The sequence below is a fragment of the Marmota flaviventris genome, chromosome 10 (assembly GCF_047511675.1).
Source record: "Marmota flaviventris isolate mMarFla1 chromosome 10, mMarFla1.hap1, whole genome shotgun sequence".
Classification (NCBI taxonomy): Eukaryota; Metazoa; Chordata; class Mammalia; order Rodentia; family Sciuridae; genus Marmota; species Marmota flaviventris.
Genome location: NC_092507.1, coordinates 40,400,578 through 40,427,785, shown reverse-complemented (window position 1 = coordinate 40,427,785; position 27,208 = coordinate 40,400,578). Strand labels below are relative to the sequence as shown.

General features: G+C 36.5%; 1 protein-coding gene across 3 annotated transcripts in view; it reads left to right on the top strand.

Annotated features, from left to right (window-relative positions):
- The window catches only part of Eps15 (epidermal growth factor receptor pathway substrate 15), a 141,618-nt gene extending 117,410 nt beyond the window's left edge, over window positions 1-24,208 (top strand). For 2 of the 3 annotated variants that reach the window (XM_071617816.1, XM_027944955.2), the window contains exons 22-25: window positions 13,944-14,020; window positions 15,270-15,432; window positions 17,964-18,148; window positions 21,747-24,208. In XM_071617816.1, the coding sequence (XP_071473917.1) occupies window positions 13,944-14,020; window positions 15,270-15,432; window positions 17,964-18,148; window positions 21,747-21,893 (572 nt within the window). In that variant the 3' untranslated portion in view covers window positions 21,894-24,208. The remainder of the gene's footprint in view (window positions 1-13,943; window positions 14,021-15,269; window positions 15,433-17,963; window positions 18,149-21,746) is intronic. The other variant, XM_071617817.1, reaches the window with a different exon arrangement.
- Window positions 24,209-27,208: the final 3,000 nt, after the last annotated feature.

Here is a 27,208-nt window from a genome sequence, read left to right as displayed (position 1 = left end):
ACCAACTTTTAGTTTTGTCAATTTTTTCAATTGTTTCTTTTGTTTCGATTTCATTGATTTCAGCTCTGATTTTAATTATTTCTTGCCTTCTACTTCTTTTGCTGTTGTTTTGCTCTTCTTTTTCTAGGATTTTGAGATGAAGTATGAGATCATTTATTTGTTGGTTTTTTCTTTTTTTAAGGAATGAACTCCAAGCAATGAATTTTCCTCTTAGAACTGCTTTCAATGTGTCCCATAGATTCCGATATGTTGTGTCTGTGTTTTCATTAATCTCTAAGAATTTTTTAATTTCCTCCTTGATGTCTTCTATAACCCATTGATCATTCAGTAACCTATTGTTCATTCTCCAAGTGATATATTCTTTTTCCTTCCTTCTTTTATCGTTGATTTTCAGTTCCATTCCATTATGATCAGATAGGATGCATGGTATTATCTCTACTCCTTTGTATTGTCTAAGAGTTTCCCTGTGACATAATATATGATCTATTTTTGAGAAGGATCCATGTGCTGCTGAGAAAAAAGTGTAACTGTTTGATGTTGGGTGGTATATTCTATATATGTCAATTAAATCTAGGTTATTAATTGTGTTATTGAGTTCTATAGTTTCCTTATTCAACTTTTGTTTGGAAGATCTGTCCAGTGGTGAGAGAGGTGTGTTGAAGTCTCCCATGATTATTGTATGGTGGTCTATTAGACTCTTGAACTTGAGAAGAGTTTGTTTGATGAACATAGCTGCACCATTGTTTGGGGCATATATATTTATGATTGTTATGTCTTGTTGGTGTATGGTTCCCTTGAGCAGTATGTAGTGTCCCTCTTTATCCCTTTTGATTAACTTTGGCTTAAAATCTATTTTATTTGATATGAGTATGGATACTCCTGCTTGTTTCCGAAGTCCATATGAGTGATATGATTTTTCCCAACCTTTCACCTTCAGCCTATGTATGTCTTTTCCTATCAAATGCGTCTCCTGTAGGCAGCATATTGTTGGGTCTTGTTTTGTGATCCATTCTACTAGCCTGTGTCTCTTAATTGGTGAGTTTAAGCCATTAACATTTAGGGTTATTATTGAGATATGGGTTGTTCTTCCAGCCATATTTGTTTATTTATGTTACTAAACATGGTTTGTTTTCCACTTTGATTATTTTCCCCCCTTTAGTGTCCTACCTCCCACTGTTGGTTTTCATTGTTATTTTCCATTTCCTCTTCCTGTAATGTTTTGCCAAGGATGTTTTGAAGAGATGGTTTTCTAGCTGCAAATTCTTTTAACTTTTGTTTATCGTGGAAGGTTTTAATTTCATCTTCCATCCTGAAGCTTAATTTCGCTGGAAACACAATTCTTGGTTGGAACCCATTTTCTTTCAGTGTTTGAAATATGTTATTCCAGGATCTTCTAGCTTTCAGAGTCTGTGTTGAAAGATCAGCTGTTATCCTGATTGGCTTACCCCTAAATGTGATCTGCTTCCTTTCTCTTGTAGCTTTTAAAATTCTCTCCTTGTTCTGTATGTTGGGCATCTTCATTATAATGTGTCTAGGTGTGGGTCTCTTATGATTTTGCACATTCGGCGTCCTGTAGGCTTCTAGGATTTGGCGTTCTGTCTCATTCTTCAAATCTGGGAAGTTTTCTCGAATTATTTCATTGAATAGATTGCTCATTCCTTTGGTTTGAAACTCTGTTCCTTCCTGTATCCCAATGACTCTTAAATTTGGTCTCTTGATGTTATCCCATATTTCTTGGATGTTCTGCTCATGGTTTCTTAACAGTCTTGCTGAGCTGTCTATGTTCTTTTCAAGTTGATATACTTTATCTTCATTGTCTGATGTTCTGTCTTCTAAGTGTTCTACTCTGCTGGTAGTATTCTCAATTGAGTTTTTAAGTTGGCTTATTGCTTCCTGCATTTCTAGGATTTCTGTTTGTTTGTTTTTTATAACCTCTATTTCCCTGTATAGTTGATCTTTTGCTTCTTGGATTTGTTTATGTAATTCATTGTTGAAGTGATCTTTCATTGTCTGATTTTGCTGTCTGATGTCTTCCTTGAGACTCCAGATCATCTGAAGCATGTATATCCTGAATTCTTTATCTGACATTCCATCAGCTGCAGCTATTACCTCTTCTAAAGTTGAGTTGACCTGCAATGCTTGTGGTCCTTTCTTTCCTTGTCTCTTCATACTGTTCGCGTTCCTTTCTTCTTGGTGAAACTGTTGTGCTATTGAATTTTCCCCCTATATATTTATATTGGTCTTGTATAGTTGCAAAGTCTCCCTCGCAGGCACGGGCGGCGGCTCTGCCCCTCCGCCAATTGGGGCAATGTGCCTACCACGCCGGCAGGCCGCTGGGCCTGCTCTGCCAGTCGGTAGCAGGTCCGCCGTCCTTGCAGGCGCGGGCGGCGGCTCTGTCCCTCTGCGGGCCGCTAGGCTTGTTCTGTCGGTGGTCGCAGTTCTGCCTACTTTGCAGGCGCAGGCAGCGGCACTGCCCCTCTGCAGGCCTCTGGGGCTGTACTGCCAGTGGGTCGCAGGTCCGCCTACTTTGCAGGCGTGTGGGGGGGGGGGGCGGCTCTACCCTTCCTCAGGCCACTGGGCCTGTTCTGTCTCTCGGTTGCAGGTCTGACCTGTTCTGATGGTGGTCTCAGTTCCGACTACCTTGCAGGCGCGGGGGGGAGGGGGCGGCTCTGCCTCCCAGCAGGCCGCTGCTCCTCTTCTGCCGGTGGGTCGCAGGCCCGCCTACCTTGCAGGAGTGATTGGAAGCTCTGTCCCGCCGCGGGCCACTGGGCCTTTTCTGTCGGTGGTCACCCTTCCCCTACCTGGCAGGCGAGGGGGGTGGGGGGCGGCTCTGCCCCTCAGCAGGCCGCTGGGCCTGCTCTGTCTTCGGTCCCAGTTCCCTCTACTATGCCGGCGCAGGGGGAGGGGGCGGCTCAGCCTCTCAGCAGGCGACTCACTGGTACATTTCAAGAACTTGAAAATATGCCTAGGCATGTAATATTTTGAATAAATGATTGAGTCAGCTATTACACTCAGAGCACGTGGTAAAAGCCCAGTGAATGAGGATTTTGGTGGAAACTCGTGACAGATATTATTTGTTTTGTTCTGCTAAGTGGATTTTTAAAAATTATGGTAAAACACACACACACACACCAAAAAAAAAAACACCATATATGTTGCATTAAATGAATTTTTCTTAAAAGTGGTTTTCTATTACATTAGCTTATTTACCATGCTAATTTTAGCATGAGTTTACTATCCAAGCTTTCTGAGGAAAGAAATAGGATCCTAGGCAAAGCTAATGATATATTTTAAAAATAAATTCACTCATGGGGCTGAGGCTGTGTCTCAGTGGTAGCACACTTGCCTGGAATGTGTGAGGCACTGGGTTAGATACTCAGCACCATGTATGAATAAATAAAAAAAAATAAAGGTTTATCAACTACAAAAATATTTAAAATAAATAAATAAATTCACTCGTGAATACACGGATTAGTCACAATAAATGTTCCTTTAAGAAAAAAAAATGTGGTAAAACATAAAGTTTACTTTGGTGGGGGGAGGGGGGTACCAGGGTTTGAACCCCGGGCACTTAACCACTGAGACACATCCTCAGCCATTTTTTGTATTTTTTTTTTTAGAGACAGGGTCTCACTAAGTTGCTGAGGGCCTCATTAAGTTTCTGGGGCTATCTTTGAACTCACAATCCTCCTGCCTCGGCCTCCTGAGCCACTGGGATTATAGGCATATACCACTTTGCCCAGCTTAAGTTTATCTTTGTGTGTGTGTGTGTGTGTGTGTGTGTGTGTGTGTGTGGTGCTGGGGATTGAACCCAGGGCCTTGTGCATTCAAGGCAGGCACTCTACCAACTGAGCTATATCCCCAGCCCTAAAGTGTACTATTTTTAAATGTGCAGTTAGTTTATTAACATTAGGTACATTCACATTGTTGTGAAACCACCACCATCATCCATCTCCAGACTTTTTTTGTTCCAAAACTCATATTCATACCCATTATATAACTCCCCATCCTCACTTTCACCAAACTCTAGCAATCATTTTTTCTGTCTGTATGATATTGACTTGTAAATGTACTGCATGTAAGTGGAATCATAAAGTATTTGTCCTTTTATGATTCACTTATTTCACTTAATGTAATGTCCTAAAGGTTCATCCATGTTGTAGCATGCTACAACAGAAGTTCCTACCTTTTTAAGGCTGAATAATATTGTATACAGATACTACATTCTGTTTATTCTTCTGTTAATGAACACTTTAGTTGCCTCCACATTTCATCTGTATGAATAATGCTGCTGTGGACATGATTGTACAAATTAACTATTTGAGTGTCTGCTTTCATTTTGGAGGAGTAGAATTTAAGAAGTGGAATTGTTGGATTAAAAGGTAATTCTATTTTAAGTTTTTGAGAAACTGGCATACTGTTTCTACAGTAGCTGTACTATTTTACATTCCTATTACCAGTGCACAAGGGTTCAAATTTCTCTACACCCTTGCCATCACTTACTACTTTATGTTTATTTTGTAATAATAGTCATCTTAGTAGGTGTGTAGTGATATCTCAATGATTTAATTTGCATTTTCCTAACAATAAGTCATGTTGAGCATCTTTTCATGTGCTTATTGGTCATTTGTCTATCTTTGGAAAAATGTCTATTTTTGCCCACTTTTAAATTGTGTTGATTTTCTGTTGTTGAATTATAAGAGTTCTTTATATATTCTGCATATTAACCCCATATCAGGTACATGATTTGCAAATACTTTGTCCCATTCCATTCCACAAGTTGCCTTTTCATTCTGTTGATACTGTCCATTGATGTACAGAAGTTTTTAATTTTTATGTAGTCAGTCTTACCTACTCTTACCTTTTTTTCTTTTGTTGCCTTGCTTTTAGTGTCATAACCAAGAAAGCATTGCTAAATTCAATGTCATGGATTTTTTGGTTGTTTATTTTATTTTATTTATGATTATGTTATGATACTATCACTTTAAAATATTAAAAGATGTCTTGTGGGCTGGGGTAGTGACTCAGTGGTAGAGCACTTGCCTAGCATGTGTGAGGCCCTGGGTTCAATTTTCAGCACCACATGTAAATAAATAAAATAAATGTCCATTGACACCTAAAAATAAATAAATAAATGGAAAATAAAAGATGTCTTTTGTAAACTTCATGGTAACCACAAAGCAAAAATATATAATAGGGCTGGCTGGGGTTGTAGCTCAATGGTTGAGCGCTTGCCTAGCATGTGTGAGGCACCGGGTTTGATCCTCAGCACCACATAAAAATACACATTTAATACAAGCCACTGGGATTGTATTAAAAAACAAAGGTATTGTGTCCATCTATAACTAAAAAAAATTAAATACATAATAAACAAGCCAAATATAGTAAGAAAGAAATTAAAACATACCAGGTACAGTGGCTCACACCTCTGATCTTACCAATTTAGAGGCCGAGGCAGGAGGATCACAAGTTTGAGGCCAGTCTTAGCAACTTATTGAGACCCTGAGCAACTTTAGTGAAACCCTGTCTCAAAATTTGAAAAATAAATAACCATACTTGTGTCAGATGAAGTAGACTTTAAATCTTAGGCAATAAAGATTGACAAAAAAGGTCATTATATGATAGTATGAGCTGGACATGGTAGCACCACACCTATAATCCCAACAACTCAAGAGTCTGAGGCAAGATGACCATAAGTTCAAGAGAAGCCTGAATAATTTAATGAGACCCTATCTCAAAATAAAAAGTTCTGGAAATAACTCCATGGTATGGTTCAATCCTCAATCAAAACACACACACACACACACACACACGATAAAGGAGTCAGTTCCACAAAGGGAAACAACAATTGTAAATATATATGCACCAATATATATGAAGCAAATATTAATTGACCTAAAAAGAGAGAGACTCCAGTACAATAATAGCTAGGGACTTTTACCCCCCACTTTCTGTAATGGACACATGATCCAGACAGAAAATCAATAAAGAAACAGCAGAATTAAATTGCATTCTAGACTAACACCAAAGTACTCAAAACCCTCTATTTCCTTGTTTATTTTCTGGGTTCTATTCTATTCACAATTGAAAGGGAGATATTGAAGTCTCCATATAACTGTAGAACTGTTTCTCTCTCTAACTCTGTCAAGGTTTGCTTCATATATTTAGAACTCTGTAATTTGTATATTTATAAAAGTTATATTATCTTGGTAAATTTCTCCTTTCATCATTATATAATGTCCTTCTTTGTCTCTCATAGCAGTTATAGACTTAATATCTATTTAGTCTGATACTCATGTATCCCCTCTATTCCCTTGTTATCCATCTGCAAGAAAAATCTTTTTCTGTATTTTCCCTTTCAACTTATGTACATCTTTAGATCTAAACTGAAAATCTACGCCTTGCATATAGTGGGGTCCTTTTTTCTTTAAATCTAATCTGCCAGTCTGTCTTTTTGATACCAGGGATTAAACCCAGGGATGCTTAACCACTGAGTCACATCCCCAGCCCTTTTATATATATTCTATTTAGAGACAGGGTCTCACTGAGTTGCTAAATGCCTTGCTAAATTGCTGAACTGGCTTTGAACTCACCATTCTCCTGTCTCAGCCTCCCAAGTCGCTAGGATTGTAGGTGAGCACCACCTTCACCCAGCTAGTCTATGTCATTTGACCATAGCATTTAATCCATTTGCATTTAAAGTCATTACTAGCTGGGGGCAGTGGCATAGGCCTGTAATCCCAGTGCCTTGGGAGGCTGAGGTAGAAAGAGGATCGAAAGTTCAAAGCCAGCTTTAGCAATTTAGAAGGCCCAAAGCACTTAGAGATATCCTTTCTCAAAATAAAAAATGAAAAGGGTTAAGGACATGGCTCAGTAGGGGTTAAGCACCCCTGGGTTCAATCCCTGGTAGAAAGAAAGAAAGAAAGAGAGAAAGAGAGACAGAGAGAGAGAGAGAGAGAAAGAGAGAGAGAGAGAAAGAATAATAAAGAATGCATTATTTCCATTTTACTGTTTGTTTTCTGTATATTGGTTGCTTTTGTCCCTTAGTTCCTTCCTTACTGAATTTCTTTATGTTTGGTTGATTTTTTTATTGACATACATTTTCCTTTCTTCTGATTATGAAAAGTAAACATTTTAAATTTGAATTTAAAATGAATTTTAAGTTAAGAAAATTCCATCCACTTGTTTCACCTTTTGGGATTCCATGTAGTTTCAGAATCATTATTTAGTCTGTTTTCTTAAACAGACTATATTATGGAAGGGAAACTGAGTCCCAGCATCACATATCAGTTTGTTTCCAAATCTGTGTCTATTGATCTTTCCACAGTCTTAACCTGTCTACCTTTCTATTATGTAGATGACAAAATTAATAAATCTTTGAAACCCAAAATTTGAGGGGGGGGGGCAAGAATACTAATTATATAGGAGAAACAATGAAATGGAAAATACTAAGTAAAGAGATGAAAGTACTTTAATAGAAAATTTTAAAATGATCCATGGACATACTCTTTGGAGGTATGAGAGAAAACTCCAGACTTTACCTTTACCTGGACTCTTATTCCAACAGCAACAGAAATAATTAGGAAAGAAGGGAGTCCTTTGAAATACCATAAGCAATGACTTTGGAAATCATCAAGTACAGCAGCCTTTTGGTCCCCTTTATACTTTGAAAAATTACTGAGGACCCATGAAGAGTTTGTGTTTGAATGGGTAATATCTATCAGAGTTTGCCATATTAGAAATTACAATACACAGTTCAGCCAGGTACAGTGTGCCACTGTAATCCCGGTTACTCAGGAGGCTGGGGCAGGATATCGCAAATTCAAAGCCACCCTCAGCATCTTAGTGAGGTTCTAAGCAATTTTTGAGACTCTTTCTCAAAAAATAGTCCCCCTATGAGTTTATTATAGTGAAAAACACAGTGACTCCAAATCAGTACAATATACAGCAGTTCATCATCATTGGTTTTATGACCTTGGTGCAGATAGCAACATGGTAAGAAAGGTAAATAACACTTTAATATTCTAGAAATAGCTTTGACCTCACAAAAGGTATCTTGGGGACCACTGCTTTCTGTGGATTACCACTGTTTCAACATATTCTAAAAGATTTTCCTGTTGCTGTATATTATGCTGGTCTCTATTGCCTTAGGACAGCTTATTCTCAGAAGGCATCTGGAAAAGATGTTCCCTTTTATTCAAATTAGGAACCAGAGAATGATCTAAATGTACTGGAGAAGTTGTTGAAGAGTAAGGGTTCTCTCTAGTTGTGATTTTAGCCTGGTGCTTCTGTCCTTTTCATGTACCTTCTGCCATTGTATTGTCAGTTCAGTGCCTTCACAGCCTGTTTCCTGAAGACTGCTGGACCTAGTCCAGTAGTCTGGAATGCTCTCCTGAGCTTCTGTACTATGTCAAGTACCTGCTGCAGATTTCTCCTCCTATGTCCTAAAGGCACTTCAGGCTCACAGTGCTTAATGGAAAAAAAAAAAAAAAAATCACCTCTTTCAATTAGTCTCACCTCAAAAAGAGAATAATACAAATGAAAGCAAAAGGCAAATGTGTACCCGTTCCTCCATTCATTCTATAATAATAACATTATAAGTGGCCTTCATCAGCAGGGTCATTATTTACTCTTCTTATATTCCTCAAATTTAGTAAATCACAAAGTTTTGTTGTTTCATCCCCAAATGGAATCTGATTGTCTTTTCTTCCTCATGCTCACTTTGATTGCACCCTCATCTTCTCTCATCTCTCTTTTTTTTTTTTTTTTTTTAATTATCAGGGATTGAACCCAGCAATGCTTAACCACTGAGTCACATCCCCAGCCCTTATTTTGAGACAGCATCTGCTAAGTTGCTTAGGGACTTGCTGTATTGCTGAAGCTGGCATTGAATTTGTGATCCTCCTGCCTCAGTCTCTCAAGTCATGGGGATTATAGGCATGTGCCACCAAACCCAGCCTTATCATGTTTTATCTAGACTATGATATTAACTTAAAATTGCTGGGCACAGTGGTGATCACCTGTAATCCTAGTGGTTTGGGAGGCTGAGGCAGGAGGATCTAGAGTTCTAGAGTTCAAACTCAGCAACAGCGAGGCACCAAGTAACTCACTGAGACCCTGTCTCTAAATAAAATACAAAATAGGGATGGGGATGTGGCTTAGTGGTTGAGTTCTCCCTAGTTCAATCCCCAGTACCAAAAACAAAAAATAATTACTACAAATCTAAATCACTAGTCCTGTGTTCCAGATATAATTTTTTTACTTAATGTCCAGATGTATGTCTGAAAGTGAAATATAAAACAATTCTTTTTTTTAGTTGTAAATGGACACAATACCTTTATTTTATTTGTTTTTATTTTTATGTGGTGCCAGGGATCAAACCCAGTGCCTCACACATACATGATAGGCAAGTGCTCTACCACTGATCCACAACCCTAGCCCCGAAATATAAAACAATTCTGAACATTCTTCCAGATAGCCTATTTGTTAACCCAATAAAACACAAGTTTTCAATTTTATGAATATTTCAGTGAAATACAGGTTTATTAAAATAGAATAGAAATCATAGTCTAGAGCTTATTAACTAATACTGTTGATACTAATAATTATAATTGTTTTTATATAATTATATACTATATTTAGGTTGTTTTCATAGGTATTCCACATCTGCGGCAATGGGACAAAATGAGTTAGTGTGGCTATCTATTCAATTGCCCAAGCAGAACCTTGGGAGTCATCCTAGGCTGCATCTGTATTCTTCCTAAAATCTCTGGGGAGTAGCAGAGCTTTACCAATTGACTGATGAAGATATGAACAAGTAATTTATCTCAGACCTGCTACATTGTAAGATTTTTAATTGAACAGTAAAGAGAGAGACCAACTTTCTTTTCTGGGAAGACTATTTTTTGAAATTAAGTTGGCAAATCTGTTTTCCCCTACTTATGTATATAGATTCGTTTGTTTGTTTTTAGTAACAACAGCATAAGTCTTTACGTTGTTTTCTTGAATTTCATTGTGCTTGACATAAAAACTTTCAATTATGCGGGATATGGGAAAGCTGAATGAGTTATAAGTAATTTAGATCAGTGGTTCATCCCTAAGTATCTAAATATTTTTATGGGAAAAAGAGGAATGTATATAGTTTTTTTGTTTTGGTACTGGGGATTGTGCTTTGCCACTGAATATAGCACTAAGCTATATTCTCAGCCTTTTTAATTTTTTATTTTGAGACAAGGTCTTGCTAAATTGCTGAGGACCTCACTGAGTTGCCAAGGCTGGCCTCAAACTTGTGATCCTCTTGCCTTTCAAGTTACAGGGATTATAGGCATGTACTACCACACCTGGCTATGTATAGGTTTTTACTGTATTCATTTGTCTAGTTTCCCTGTTCATAAAATTCCAACATCTGGTAATCACTGAGACTCAAAGAGGTCACATTACATATCCAAGGTCACAAACATATTTGCCTTCGTTATTTCCACCCCTGTACTCCTACTCTTTTCTTCTATCATGAAATTAATTTGTAACCAGCAAAAAAAAATTAATCCCATGGGATAAGGAATGATAAGCTTTGACTGGGTGCAGTGGCATACGCGTGTATCCCAGTGGCTCAGGAGGCTGAGATAGGAGGAGGATCGAAAGTTCAAAGCCAGCCTCAGCAATAGCGAGGTACTAAGCAACTCAGTGAGACCCTGTCTCTAAATAAAATACAAAATAGGGCTGGGGATGTGGCTCAGTGGTCAAATGCCCCTGAGTTCAATCCCTGGTACCCCAAAAAAAAAAGTTATAAGTAGATAATTTCTGTCCCCTTTCTTTCAGTAGTAGAAATATGAGTGTCTTCTATTTGCTAGACCTTGTGCTAGGTAGGCCTTGAGGATGCAATAGTGAACAAAACAATTCCTGTCATCATAGAGCTTATATGGGCAGTACAGGCATTAAGCAAATATATGTCAAGTATTGATAAATGCTGACTTTTTTTTCATAGCTTTATTTTAATTCATTTATTTTTTATGTGGTGCTGAGGATTGAACCCAGGGCCTCACATGTGTGAGTCAATCCTTTACCACTGAGCCACATTACCAGCCCAATAAATGCTGAGATTAAATCAATAGGATAGGCCTGGGGCTGTGTGATGCACTGGGTTTGATCCTCAGCACCACATAAAAATAAAATAAAAATATTGTGTCCACTTATAACTAAAAAATGTTAATTTTTTTAAAAAATCAGAATAGGATATAAAAAGTGACCTATCTAAAATACAGCTTTTTCATTCATATTTTCCCAAAGAGGTATGTCAGCATAGCATGATCTCAAAAGTTTAAGGGGAAAAAAAAAGTGCTGAGAAAAAGGGCTCGGGCTCAGGATATAGCTCAGTTGGGAGAGTGCTTGCCTTCAATGCACAAAGCCCTGGGTTCCATCCCCACCGCCACAAAAACAGAAAAGGAGCTCTTAAAGAAATATGCTAAAATACTGGCAAGAATTATTTCTGATAATGACATTATGGATGATTTTTCAATTACACTTTTATATGTTTTTCCAGAATATATTGCTTTTATTCTTGGAGCAGAAGAGGGTACTAATGAGGTACTATTTGCACTGATGTACATATCAATAGGAAGAAAGCCACCTGCAGGCTTCCTCTCCTAGTGTTTCCTCTCCTGGGACTTCCCTTCCTCTCCTGGGACTCCCTCACAAGGCATCTCTCATGTGATGTTGTGAATCCTTCCACTTTCTGAGAAGGCCTCTGCTTCACCTCCAGCATGATCATTATCTGAAGATTCTTGCCAAGGTCTTAAAAATCTCCAACTTGAGCAAAAGCATTTTGTCATTCATCTAGGATTAGGTGATCCTCAGTGTTTGAACCAATGCTATATATGTAATTTTTGTAGAAGGTGTAGAAAATCTCTCGTACATAATCTTCACATGGCAATATCTTCTTTTTTAATTAATTTATTTCACAACATATATATCACAGCATTTCAGGCAAACCTGATCTAACTCAGTTCTGTTGCTATATGTGTTGTGAACTCTTGTGAAGATTGTGGGGGCAAGGGCAGAGAAAATACATGAAGCAAATTTAAGTCCTTCTAGTGGAACAAGGCCAACTCCTTTCCCCTCACCACCCTTTCTGCCAGTCAGGAGAGTGTCTGTACCTTGCTCAGGCTATACCTCAGCTGCTACGGCATCAGGAATAACAGAAGAAGAGAAAAAGTAGGAAAAGCCTGAAAACAGTACCCATGATGAGACTGGGCCCCAGGGCTGTGGAATTCATCAAATATGTGTTAATAAAAAAGCTTTTTTTATAGGTAAAGTTGTAAGATTTCCTGTAACTCTAGATTTTTCAACATTCTTTTAAAGATCAGAGTTGCTGATGAAACCCTAAAGAACTGAATTTTCTGTGTTAGACAAGTATGATCCTTGAAAACAGGAATATAGCCTATCCAACATGCCAAGAACATAAGAAGATACAGTGTGTGTGTGTGTGTGTATACACCTATCCCCTTTTCCCACTCTGATACCCCGTCACTGTCTTAGTGACAGAGCTAACAGAATAATATCCCTTCCTTGTTTCCCTTCTGTTTTTATCTGTAGTTATCTTATTTATATACTTATTTCTAGAGATGTAGGGGCACTTTACATTTTTTTTAAGAGAGAGAGAGAGAGAATTTTTTAATATTTATTTTTCAGTTTTTGGTGGACACACATCTTTATTTTATTTTTACGTGGTGCTGAGGATCGAACCCAGCGCCCCGCGCATGCCAGGCAAGTGCGTTACTGCGTGAGCCACATTCCCAGCCCCACTTTACATTTTTAAGTTGGTAGTTGGGCACACTTTCTTTTTAAGTAATTCTGATGTAAAGATGAAGAATTGAGGAATAACAAGGAGAAATTTTTTGTACCTCTTTGTCTTGCCTTTTCTTTTGCAAGTCTCTTTTCCCTCTTTCCTTTTCTTCTGATTCCTTCCTTCTTAGATCAGGCAGCATTTACTGTAGAAACATTTGATATTATTCATAGCCCTTCTGTCTGAATAGGTGAGGTCTACTTTCAAAGTTAACTATAATGAATGTGCCTGTGAAGCACTGGTTAAATAATGCTTTTGCAGTTAACTGTTCTGCCTGGTAGTTTGCTTTCTTTCCTTCACTTCCTTCTATTTGGCAAATCATTCCTTATTCAGAAGACCTTAGTCAAAAGCTCAAATGTAATAGCTACTTTGTTACTTTTCTGATTCTCCCAGGCAATTAGTGATTCCCACTACAGGATTGTCATAACCTCTCTAGTAAACTGTACAGTTCTATTTTATTATTATTTGTTGATGTGTTTCTCATCCCACTAGGAACTTTTAAAGGGTAGAAAGTGTATCTTCTTATGTTCTTGGCATGTTGGATAGGCTATATTGCCTGTTTTCAAGGATCATACAGGTGATTATCAATCAGGTAAGCATGGTATAAATCAGAATGTAGTTACTGTCACAGAGAGTGAAGAAACCAATTCTTGTTGTGGAAATCAGCTACATCTAGGGTTCTCTAGGTGGAGTAAAGTTCTTTGTGGGTAAAGTAGTATTTCACATGGGCCTGGAAGGATGGGCATGAGTTATAGAATTAATGGTATCTAACGTTTTTGACTTGTAGTGTCTTCATTAGAAATAGTTTAAGTTCATAGAAGCTGTACTGTTTGACATGTGTTCCACAGCCTTAAGTACTTTAGCTAGAAGTAGTTCACCTGTTTTTGATTTTGAATCATTTAGTTGATTTACACAAAGGAATACATCTTTGGAATTATTCATGTGCATTCTGTCTCTGGACACCAGTCATAAATTAAGAATTATATAATTTAGAGTTAATATTTTGGATTAAATATTTTCCATCTGAAGTTACCAACTAAAAGAAAACATGAAATTTGATGTCTTTCTGTTCTATCCCATTGATTTTCTTTACTCATTTTAGCCACAGACCCCTTTGCTTCTGTTTTTGGAAATGAATCATTTGAAGATGGATTTGCTGACTTCAGCACATTGTCAAAGGTAATCTGCAGTGATTAGTGAGGAAGGAGAATATATGTGTTTCCATTAAAGAAACAGTTCCTCCTTTAAATTACAGACTCCTTTCACAGACATTGCAACTTGATTGCAATAAGTTTAGCAAATATTGATTTCAGATAGAAATGAAAGAGAGCTGTAAACTATTTCTATACATAAAAAGACTGGTAATGATACAGACAATTATAATATGTTTACTCAATAACATTATATTTACTCTTCTATTTAAACATGTCTCTTCCAATTGAACTTTGTTTCCCTATGTACTGTTTGTGTCATTAGCTGTAATATTTATTCTAACCAATCCATATTGGCTACTTGATTTTGTGCTCTGAAGTTGTTAGGGTAAGTACTAAAATGATTAATAAACAAAGCCCAGTGCTAAATGTCCACTATATGTTTTCCAGCATAACTCTGGTATTAATTTAGGCTAAGAAAGAAGGATTCGTGTATGTCAGATTGACCCCCAAAGAACATTTAGCAATGACTAGACACATTTTTGGTTTTCACAACTAGGTAGAAGATGCTATTTCCATTTAGTGGATAGAGGCTAGAAGTGCTTTTAAACATTCTACAATGCACTGCCCAGCCCCTCTCAACAGAATTATGTCCAACCCAAAATGTCAACAGTACCACTGATAAGAAATACTGACCTAAAGAGTTCTGAAGTCATAAAACCTTGAGTCATTATTTTAGAAAATGAATCTTTCATTAGTCTACGTATGGAAGGAGTAATCTTCAAAACCAAATTTAGACTTTTTCCATGAGAAAAGTTTACTGTAAAAAATTGACTTTTGAGTTTGGTTTTATAGTTTGTCTAGATACCATTTTGTTTGCATTAAAATTAAATCTTTCCTTTATTTAAGTGCATTAGTGAGAAATCAGTAATTTTTTTTCTTTCATTATCATCTGGCTCATTTGACCCTTTAAAATGGGTTGTGAGTATTGCCTGAAGTTGAATAAGGCTTCTGTCCAGAGTTGGCTTGTTTTGGCGTTACTCTTTATAAGTAGTGATGTTACAATTACTACTCATATAGAATAATTAAAGAATGATCCCATCTGCCCTTGAATGCAAAGGTTAAAATGTCAGTGCTCTTAGAAATGAATAAAGCCACATAATACTTAAGTCATTTTTCTGCATGTTCTGTGACTATGCACAGTTTGCTTGGAGATAGATGTCTTACATATATTATATATATAAAATCGTGTATAAACATTTCTTTTTAAAACAAAGGCAAACAATGAAGATCCTTTTAATTCAGCCACATCAAGCTCTGTCAACAATGTGGTCACTCCAAAAAATGTGTTCGATGAAACATCCATCAAGAGTGAAGATGTACCCCCAGCACTGCCACCTAAGACGGGAACTCCAACAAGACCCTGCCCACCACCACCTGGTAGGAGAGTTGGTGCTTTTCCTAAATCAACTCAATGCCTTTTCTCCTGAAAAGTATTATGCAGATCTTACTTAACATACCTCTATAAAAGGCAGTGAACAAAACAAGTCAAACACATAGCAGAAGCTTGCTGACTTCAGTATAGAATTGTAGTCATGTGCCTAAGAGGGCAGCCTGTGTAACTGATGTGAACTGACATGAGCTTTCTAATAAGAGCTCTTTTATTCCCCCTTAATCATTTCGGAGAGATAGTAAATGGAAAAAAGGAAGTGTAGATGGAATCTCTTTTTAGAAGATCATTGATTACCATTTGAATAGCAGTTTCCTATACTTTGGTGTTTTAATTAATTTCTATAAGAGAAAAAAAAATTCCTACACAAAGTAAAGTCTTTCTTAAATCCTTTAATGTAAAAAAAATATGGCTGCTGGTATCCAGAATTCAGCAACAAAGTAGTTTAAAAGGAAGTATTGCCTTTCTTAAAGGAAAATATTATTTTCAACTCACTTTAAAGACTCTTTTATAATAGTGATCATTTGGTGGGGAGAGGTCCAGGAAGTTTTTAGTACAAATAATAAAGGGCATATAAAGTGGCTAAAAGGCAACCCCCTATTGTGCTACTAGGCTATTCTATGAGAAGACACATTTGACCCATTAGCTTTTTAGTTATATATCATTTCCTGGTAAATATACTTATAGATTATTATTCTTGCCTTTTCCTAATAACCTCTGCATGATATTTCTTGGGCAAATTATTTCTTTTTTTGATTTAAATAACTGGATGTACAGTTAATTATCTATTGAAAAAATCAGGTAAATTATTTAAGTGGTTTCTTTCTTTTAAGGAAGAGTAGCCTTTATCAATTGCTAGAAGTAAGGTCAGAATACATGAAGAAATAAGTAATTGTCAGTTTACTCATTTAAGCTTTTAAACCTGTATGATGCCAATGGTGAGGTTATTTTAAAGTCGTAAGTAAAGTAATATACTGGTGCCTTAATTAAAATTAAGAATAGAATCTCTTGAGTATACATCATTGGAGGAAGACCAAGGAAAAAAGGTGGTTTTTTGGAACGAGAACTGATTGGGAACCAAAACACCTGGGTTCTAATTCTGGATATTCCCTGACTTGTTCTGTAATTTTTTTTCTCTGGTACTGGGGTTCAAACCCAGGACCTCGTGCATGCTAGGTAAGTGCTCTACCACTGAGCTATATCCCCAACCCTCACTCTGTGACCTTAAGTGTATAATTTCACATGTCTAACTCTCAGCTGCCTTAGTTGTTAGATGGTGGCAGTAACTCTAATTTTGCCTGCTTTCATAGGATTGAGATTTTGGGATTTAAACATCTTTTGTAAGATAAAATACTGATGGAAATAATCTATTATGATTGTTTAATTAACCAGCTTAATGCATGTTAAGAAAAAATATATTTGAAGACATTTTAACACCATTCTTATTATCTTTTCTTCAAGAAGTATTAAGTTGGGGCTGGGGATGTGGCTCAAACGGTAGCGCGCTCGCCTGGCATGCGTGCGGCCTGGGTTCGATCCTCAGCACCACATACAAACAAAGATGTTGTGTCCGCCAAAAACTAAAAAATAAATATTAAAATTCTCTCTCTCTCTCTCACTTTAAAAAAAAAAATAAGTATTAAGTTTAAGTAAGACTTTAAAATTGGAGAACTTTCCAGATGCAGTAGTGCACGCTTATAATCCCAGCAACTCAGGAGGCTGAGGCAGGAGGATCACAAATTTGAGGCTAGCCTCAGCAACTCAATGAGACTCTGTCTCGAAATAAAAAGGGTTGGGGATATAGCTCAGTGATAAAGCACCCCTGAGTTAAATCCCCAGTTCCAAAAAATAAAAAAAATAAAATCAGAGAATTTGTTGGAAAGTGACACTGAACTAATAAGTGACTAACAGAACATCATACTGTTATTTAACCAAAGATTAGTTTGTGAACAACCACAAAGATACAGGCTTTGGTCTTCAAAACATTGTTTATTTTTAAGTTTGAAATATTGTAGATGTCAAAAAGTAGGCAAGGTTTTACCAAGATAATTTTTAGTTTTATGCTTGTAGGTATTACAGAGAGAGATTTAGAGAAAAACCATAGGAATTTTGCCATTTTTAAAGGTCATTTGCTCTTACCAGTGGGTGTCTGTACAAGTATCAGGCTAAGGTTATAGCAACAGAAGCCATTGACATCTTTATTCTTTATCATTTTCCTCCTATTTTGTCCTTTCCTCCCTCTCTTCTTGGGAACATGCTCTTTTGAGGTGAGGAAATATGATTCCTGGCCTATTCCGCTCTTTGCTGTTTTTTTTTTTTTTTTTTATTAAGCTATATCTTGTTGGAGTCTATTTGAGAGATCAGATTGTTGGTATGGCATTTAAGTCGATATAAAGAATATGTTCAGGTTCTCGCCCCCATCCTCCACCTTTAGTTCTTTAATGCTCCCTGTGTACATGTTCTTGTGTGCTTGTGTTTGCCATATTTACTGGTTGAGTTAACTGTAATGATTTTGATCCAGGGAAAAGACCCATCAACAAATTGGATTCTTCTGATCCCTTTAAAGTGAATGATCCATTTCAGCCTTTCCCAGGCAATGATAGCCCCAAAGAAAAAGATCCTGATATGTATTGTGATCCATTCACTTCTTCTACTTCCACTACCAATAAAGAGGCTGACCCAAGCAATTTTGCTAACTTCAGTGCTGTAAGTACTGTGAATGGGCTGTTTGGGGGAAAATCTTTCCATTTACAATTTGAGGAGTTTTCCAAGACGACTTTGGAGTCTGCCAAATTTGTATCATTTCAACTAAATTTGCCAAAATACTAAAATAATCTTGCATTCTTCCCCCAAGCAAAACCTCTAATTCTGTTTTGATGGTTCTAAAATTTCTTCTTTGCACAAATGATTTTACTACTCTTAGTTCTTGTGTTATATACAAGTTGTTTTATAAACCTTCCTCTTGGTCTTGGTAACATAAATATAAGTAAAATCTTGACATATAATTTTGCAGATGATTATGGATGATGATGATTTAATGGACTATTGGAGAATAATTTACTATTTGCCCACTGGATGAATAATGCCAGTGGTGAGCTTGTGTATTTGTAATTGTGTTGTATGTGTGTGTTTGTGTATAAAATTTCAATGATTTTTGAAGACCACTCAGCAATTATTATATGAGAGGATAGATGCAGGGATTTTTTTTTTTTCAGTGCTGAGCATCAAATTCAAGGCCTTGTACACTCTAGTCAAGCAGTCAAGCACTGTTCCACTGAGCTACATTCCCAGGGATTCTTTGAATTGCATACCCTCAGCCCCATGGCATCTTTTCTAAAATCTTAATGTATCCTAGATATGGTGGTGCATACCTATAGTTCCAGCTGTGTCTTTCACCACATAATTGTTACCACCATAATTGTGAATATACATTAATTCACAAATATTCCACATATCCTAATATTGCCCCAAGATGGTGTAGTAATAAGCGATTTTTAAATCATACTAGCATAATTTTTTAAAAATAAACTTTTACAATAATGGTCACACTCCACTTTTTTTGCCAAAAAAAAAAAAAAATTGGCATGAAATCTATGGTAAATAGGGTATTTGAGAGGCTAAGGTTGAAGGATCACTTCAGCCCTGGAGTTCGAGAGCAGCCTGAGCAACAGAGCAAGACCCCAGTCTCCAAACCCCCTAAAAAAGCATTTATGAAATCAATTATTGTCAGGATCTAAACAATTTAGGGCTCTAATTCACTAGCCTCCCGTGCTTGGTGTGCATTCTCTCAGAGCTGACTAAAATAAGACCTTTAGAAACCATAGAAAGGTGCTATGATGGGCTAAGGATGTATCTCAATGGTAGAGTGCTTGCCTAGCATGCATTAGGGCCCTGGGTTAGATCCCCAGCACCACAAAAAAGAAAAGAAAAAAAAAAAGAAAGGTGCTGTGATAATGGCATTAGGCAGGGCCTGTAATAGATTAGAAATTGGGCAATCAGCTGGGCTCAGTGGCACTCCAGAGGCTGAGACAGGAGGATCACAAGTTCAAAGCCAGCCTCAGTGATGGCGAGGCACTAAGCAACTCAGTGAGACCCTGTCTCTAAATAAAATACAAAATAGGGCTGGGGATGTGACTCAGTAGTTGAGTGCCCCTGGGATCAATCCCCGGTACAAAAAAAAAGAGAGAGAAGAAATTGGGCAACCAATCACAGAAGTATCACTCTGGAGAGACATAAGTCAGTATCATAATATTCTGTTATTTAGGTAAAATCAAGTCTTTTGCTTTTTAATAAAATTTGTAGAATAACTAATCAAAGTTTTAATTTTTTCAGGTTAAATGACCTCATTATCACTGCCTGTTCTATATCGAGAATTTTTCTTTATCTATCACTTTATTTTCTTGATTTTGGAAATAGAAGTTGTAATGGCCAGGTGACCCTGGCTACAGTCTGACTAATGTTTTCCTCCTTATTGTAACAGTTGGTCACTCAACTAGTTTTATTGCTGCTACTATTTCTATTAGAAAGCAGAACAGGCACAGTGGTGCATGCCTGTAATCCCAGCAATTTAGGAGGCTGAGGCAGGAGGATAACAAGTTCAGAGCCAGCCCCAGCAACTTATGAGACCCTGTCTCCAAATAAAACATAAAAAGGGCTGGGGATGTAGCTCAGGAGTTGGGCACCCCTGGGTTCGAGAGAGAGAAGGTGGGCAAGAATCTGTGTGCAACTAAGGAAGGTGTACCACCCAGCTTTTTAATCTGTACTTTTAAGTTCTGATGGCTTCTGCTGAAGGTCAAGGAGAAAAATAGAAATCAATATTTCAAATATTGTAAAAGTGGAGTGTCAGAATTATCCTGACCTTTCATTTCAGATGGAATTTGTTATTTCAAGCAGAGAATCAAGAATTGGCTTACTTAGAAGATTATAATTCTCTTAGTATAAAAAAATAACCTGTGACAATTTGTGGTATTTAATATGTTAAGTAAAATTTCAGAAAGCAAATCAAAACCTGATTGGAATAACTTTCAAACAATAACTGAGGCATTTTACTTACTTTATACTCAAATCTCAGGATAGTGTAAATATAAAATAGCTTGTTATAAAAATATCCTTTTTTTTAATTTTGGAAGACTTGTTAAGTATTATAAATTTCACAGGTCCTCTAATTCTCCTAGGAAAAAAAACTACCATTTTCAAAAAGTCTTGAATATTTCTTTCATTTTATCCTTATAAAGTCCTCTTCTATATGACAAGACTTGAAACCAAGTAGAATTTTGTATTTAGTTTCTGCTGAAGTTGCTGTTTTGGTTGAATAAAAACATTTCCCCGATTGATTAATCATTAGTATTAAGGGTTTTTTTAAAAACTGAGTCCAAAAGTTCTCAAAGCCTGCCAAAATCTTCAATATACTTTAAAAAAAATAGTTTTGGTTCTTATCTTGCTTAGTATAACCAATACTCTTTATTATATATAGCAAAATCAGCCTATTTTTTCCTTCATAGTTTTTCTGTACCTGAAAGTCTAGGATGAGGTGGAAAATCGCCAGTTGGCTTAAGTTAAAAATTATTTATAATGTGAGGATGCTCACTTAAGTTTAAATAGTAAATATTTTACATTATATCAAAAAGTCTACCCCTCTTCCATTTTTGAATCTGCTTATCTACTTGAAGTGTTTCTAAGTAATATTTTTAATATTTACTTTTATAGACAAAGTCTATAGATGGAATTTTTTAAAAATAAACCACAGTTATGTAACTGGTTAAAACTAAACTTATTGCTGAGCACAGTAGCACACACGTGTAATCCCAGTGTCTGGAGAGGCTGAGATAGGAGCATGACAAATTCGAGGCCAGCCTCCGCAACTTAGCAAGGCCCTAAGCAACTTGGTGAGACCCTGTCTCAAAATTAAAAAGGACTGCTGGGGTGGGGGCTCAGCGGTAGAGTACTCACCTAGCACATGTGGGATACTGGGTTCAATCCTCAGCACCACATAAAAATAAAGGTATTGTGTCCAACTACAACTAAAAAAAAAAATATTTAAAAAAATAAAAAGGACTGGGGATGTGGCTCGGTGGTAGAGTTCCTCTGGGTTCAATTCTCAGTACCAAACAAAAAATAAATAAATTTTGTTTGGGAGGGGTGGGGGACAAGTAAACAAGATTATATTCCCAGAATCCTTCAGGTGAAACAAATTTTATTATGTTTTATTTATTTGAAAGTTTTATATAAACAATTTTTTCTTCTTTTTATTGTTTTACTTATTCATTTAGTAATTTGTTCATTCATTATGTCTTTTAAATGGCAGTATCCCTCTGAGGAAGATATGATTGAATGGGCCAAGAGGGAGAGTGAGAGAGAGGAAGAGCAAAGGCTTGCCCGACTGAATCAGCAAGAACAAGAAGACCTAGAACTGGCTATTGCACTCAGCAAATCCGAGATATCAGAAGCATGAAGAATTCTCTTGTCCTTTGTCTACAATACTCTTCTTCCTAAATATTGATGCTATTTACCATGTATATCAAAACTACCTGTGAGCATGGGAATACAAAAGGTTTGAGATTCCTGTAAATGTGACAAAAGTCTAGGTTTTTTCTTTTGTACTCTCAGATTTGACTTTTATTATTTCTTCTAAAAGCAGTAACCTAATCAGACAGCTTTACCTAGGCCCCTGTTCTGGTGTGCATTTACTGTGAGCTTCAGCCTGCCTATGCTACTTTTACTTGTAAAGCTAGAGCATCCAAGCTTCTGCCTTCTGGAATGTAGAGAAATAGTTTCACCCCATGCTACCTTTGTTCTGTGGTTATTCTGATTAGAGTTAGTGGAGTTTATAAAGTTTGCAGTATTCTCCCTTGATTTGAATGGTTGAAGGAGAGGAAGAGAACAAACATCGCATTTCTTTTATGATTGATGTAAATTGGCTAGTATAAAGTACATTTTTGTATATCCTTGGAGTACAAATACCATTTAATTTGTTTTTTAGAGAAAAGGAAAAATATTTTGCATCAGTCTACTCCACTATTGAAAAAAGGATGCTTTAGATAGAACGATTTTAACTTAAAACTTAAATTTTTCCTAAATAAAAAACATTAAAACCTCATGTGGAAATACTTTTTTTAAAACAATTTTCTGTGGATTTAAGGAATTTTAGGTCAACAGATACCTCTCCATAAATTTGCTAATTAACAAAATCAGTTTCTTACAAGAAAGTTTGTAAGAAAATGTCCATTTTAAGTGCCAGATGTGAAGAAAATTGATTACTTAAAATGTACCCATCAGTATAAGGTAAGCACAAATCTTAATTAACATGCAGCTGTTCTGCCTTTGCAGTGGCACTGTCCTCTTGAGTTCATTTAGTTTACTATTATACTTTTGTAGAAGAAACATTAGCAAGCTACAACTGGAAGGTACTTTAATTTTTCATGTATATTTTTGTTTTCTTTAATGAAGGCTTAACTACTTGAAATATAAAAACTTTCACTGAATACAAATAGGAAGGGTGACATGTATTATACCATATTGCTTTTTGTCTTTGTAGTTTAAATTAGTTTATTTACTTCATGTTTTTCACCTATAAAAAGGGCAACCTAGATTTTTTTTTTTTTTTTTTAATTGGAAGGGAAAAGAGCTGCCAAATTTTCAAAACTCCTTACATTTTAAAATCCCATCTTTAAAACTAACCTAGCAGGCAAGCTGAATTTGAAATAGATTGTGAAGGCTGTATATTGTAATCTTCTTTTTGCACATGAGTTACTGAGTTAGATAATGTATTAAATAACAGATAAAGAAAAATGTACCTAAAACCTAATTTAAATTCTCTGGGATCAACAAGTCAAGGTGGTATTGATCTGTGATAATCAGAGTAACTTATTGCTTAGACTATAAGTAAATTCCAAAATATCTAATTCATATGATCTTGAAATGGTGCTTTTCTTCTTTCCACACACAATTGGATGGCTGGAGTTTAAAACAAACCACTTCCTGTACTGCTAACTTTTTTCTAATTTTTTATATAAAAACATTTCAACATAAAAGTCATATATGAAGCAAGGGCTGAATCATAATCACAAGGCTTTAATTTTGATAAACTAATCCAGTGACCTAAGGATTTAGGCAAGTTAGCAAAAGTTGATTGAGAAGGTAGTGTTGGGAATTGCTGGTAGGTGGTGTTTTCTGTTTTATTTTTTTTTTTTTCCTCCTTCCCCTTACTCTTTGAGAAAAAGGTAAGTTGACTTGAACAACCTTCTTTTGCACTGGGAAAATGAACAAATGTTTGAAATGCTTTTAAAATATTTTTTTTTAATTAAAAAAAACACTCTGGAAAATATTAAATATCTGTAACTTATGAACACCAACTTTCAATGTAATAAGTGTACCCTAATCTTATGTATGTTTAACTGGATTATATAGATTCTTATCTTTTGTTAAAATATATATACTCAGTGGACCAATATAATATTAAAATATGTATATATTATATAAATATATATCTTTATCTCCATGCTTGCTTGTGTAGGTTGAATGTCTTATGGTCATTTGTGATATTTTATGTTGTTGACCCTGGTTTCAGGGCCTGTAATTAAAAAGGACAGATAAGTATTTCTGAGAGCTAAGTGGCACTACTTACAAAGTTTTAACCATCTTCTACATACTGATTCAGCTTTATTTGGGTTCTCTAAATTTTTCTCTTGCATTTCGAACTTCTAAATTGTAGCCTGTAATTATGACAATAATATACTTTAAGTAATAATAAAGCATACTATCCACATATTCAGTTTATATTGGAGTTTTGCTTTAATGTCAATTTTAGTTATTTTGTCTATTTTTGTGAAAGGAAATATATATGCACGGAGAGAGATATATACAAAAATATGCAAAACATTTATGGCTTGTATATATTTGTTGAATAAGGATTATGACATGGATTCTTAGAAGGCACTGTGATCTAATAAATTGATAACAATCCTGGGCTTGAATCTCCATTCTGCCACTTTTGAGAAAATAATGTAAAGATGGCTTTGAGAGCCAGGTATGGTAGTACATGCCCATTATCCCAACAACTCGTGCATATGGCGTGTGCCTGTAATCCAAATTTCTTTTTTTTTTTTTTTAAATATTTTTTAGTTGTTAATAGACCTTTATTTTATAGTTTATTTATATGCAGTGCTGAGAATCAAAGCCAGTACCTCACTCATGCTAGGCAAGCACTGTACCACTGAGCCACCACCCAGCCCCTGTAATCCCAATTTCTTTCGTTTTTTTTAGTTGTCAGTGGACCTTTATTTTATTTATTTATATGCAGTGCTGAGAATCAAAGCCAGTGCCTCACTCATGCTAGGTAAGCGCTCTACCACTCAGCCACCACCCCAGCCCCTGTAATCCCAATTTCTTGGAAGGCTGGGGCAGGAGGACCCCAAGTTTGAGACCAGCCTGAGCAACTTAGTGAGACCCTGTGTCAGAATAAGAAAGGGCTGGGGATATAGCTCAGTGGTTGTTTTAGGCAGCTTTTTTTGCTGCTGTGACTAAAAGGTCTTACAAGAATAATTGTAGAGAAGAAAAAGTTTATTTTGGGGCCCACGGTTTCAGAGGTCTCAATCCTTAGACAGCAGGCTCCATTCTTTGGGGGCTCAAGGTGAGGCAGAATATCATGGCAGAAGATTGGTGGAGGGAGGTGGGACACATGATGATCACAAAACAAAGACTTCACTCACCAGATAAAAAATATATACCCCAAAGGTATGCCCTTAATGACCCACTTCCTCCAGCCACACCTTACCCACCTTCAGTTTCCCACTCAGTTAATCCCCTTAGGGGATTAATTCACTGATTGGATAGACTCATAACCCAGTAATTTCTCCTGTAGACCTTCGGACACCTAATATGTAATTTCTTCCTGAGCCTTTGGACACTTAATATGTAAACCATACCAGCGGTAGAGCACCCCTGAATTCAATCCCCAGTACCCCAAAAATATTTTTTTGAGAAGTTATTCAAGCCTTCCTGAACCTCATTTTCCTCATCTAATGAATATCCTAATACCTAATTTATGGGATTGTTATAAAGGATTTTTTTTTTTATTTGAGATGATGGGGTCTTACTGTATTGCCAAGTCTGACCTCAAACTCAAAATCTTCCTTAGTCTCCAAGTAATTGGGATTACAGGCACATGCCACTATGCCCATTCTGATAGTGTGTTAATATTTAAGTAAAGAAATTCAGACACTTTTTTCCCCAGAGCTGAGGACTGAACCCAGGGCCTCACATATGATAGGCAAGTGCTCTACCACTGAGCTATACCCTCAGCCTCACATTTTTATTAATAGTAAAAAAAAAAGCATTTTGTTACTTGAATGTATATTATGTGTGAAGCCCTGTTCTAAGCATTTTGTGTGTGTATTCTTGTTTCTTGTCTGGTCTCCACAGTAGATCTAAGTAGCAGGTACTGTTATTATCCCCTGTTTTTTAAAATGGAAGGACTGAGGCTAAAAAAAGTTACAATGTGCTTTTGACTATACAGCTAAGAAGTAGCTGAGCCAGGAATTGAACACTGGCCTCTCTGATTCTGAACATGATACTCTTCAATTTATCATACTTTGTTTTATGTGCAAAAAAAATTTTTGCAGGAAATGGTAGGAACAGGATATAATAATAGTTTTAAAGCTCTAAGCATGATCCTAAGTGTTTGCTTATATTAGTTCATTTAGTCCTCACAACAGTAACCCTGAAAGGTATAGATTCTATTATTGTCTCCATTTTGCAGAGGTGCCCAAACTTGGCTACAGTTAATGTAGCTAATAGTTGCAGAGCTGGAATTTGAACCAAGGAGACTAGTTCCAGATTTCTAACCACCACTTTCTATTCCAGTTAAAAGATAAGCCACAGTAGAAATATCACAAATAAAATAATTCCTATAATCTCACTCTTGAGGTTAAATGGAATAAACCTACTACACTGCATGTGGCTAAAGCATTTTCCAATTTATTATCCTATTTGACACTCTGACTTGCCAACACATGAAAGTACTAAGTAATTTTTTGTTATTACTGTTACCCCACATGTACATGGTAGAAAGGGCCAGCCATGCTTTTTATTAAAGAAATACAAATTTTAAAACCATATGGCTGAAAAGAAAACAGAAGGCTGGCAAAAATGAAAAGTAATTTATCAGTGATCCCAAGACTCTGGAACGAAGACATAAAAAGGGAGGCAGAAAGTAAGTTTGAAAGAGTTTGAAGTAGCTCACTGTGACTAGAGTTCATGGACAAAAAAAGTGAGTTATTCATGTTTGCATGTAAGAAAGACCACAGTGGTGATTTGGGGCACTGCTTTAGGAGTAAACCGGATAAAGCAGGGAGAGCAGGGGGTAAGGTTGTTGTAGCCATCCACAGGAGATGGGAAGGACCCAAACCATGGTTGTGGCTGAAGCCTAAGAGAAAAATTCCCAGGCGTTGCTGGCCCAAGGCCCCTTCCTTTGAGAACCATTGGAGTAGAAGATAACTTCTAAATCTTTGTTCTGTGGTTTTATTAAATATACTCATATAATATGCAGTCCTGTTACAACCTTGTCATTCTATACTTGTAAATTCTGCTTTTTTTTTTAAGAGAGAATATCTTTTTTATAGATTGACACAACACAATGCCTTTATTTTTATGTGGTGCTGAGAATCGAACCCAGGTCCTGCCTGTGCTAGGCGAGCGCTCTACCGCTGAGCCACAATCCCAGCCCTAAATTCTGCTGCTTAGTGTGAAAAACCTTCAGTCTTTCTTGTA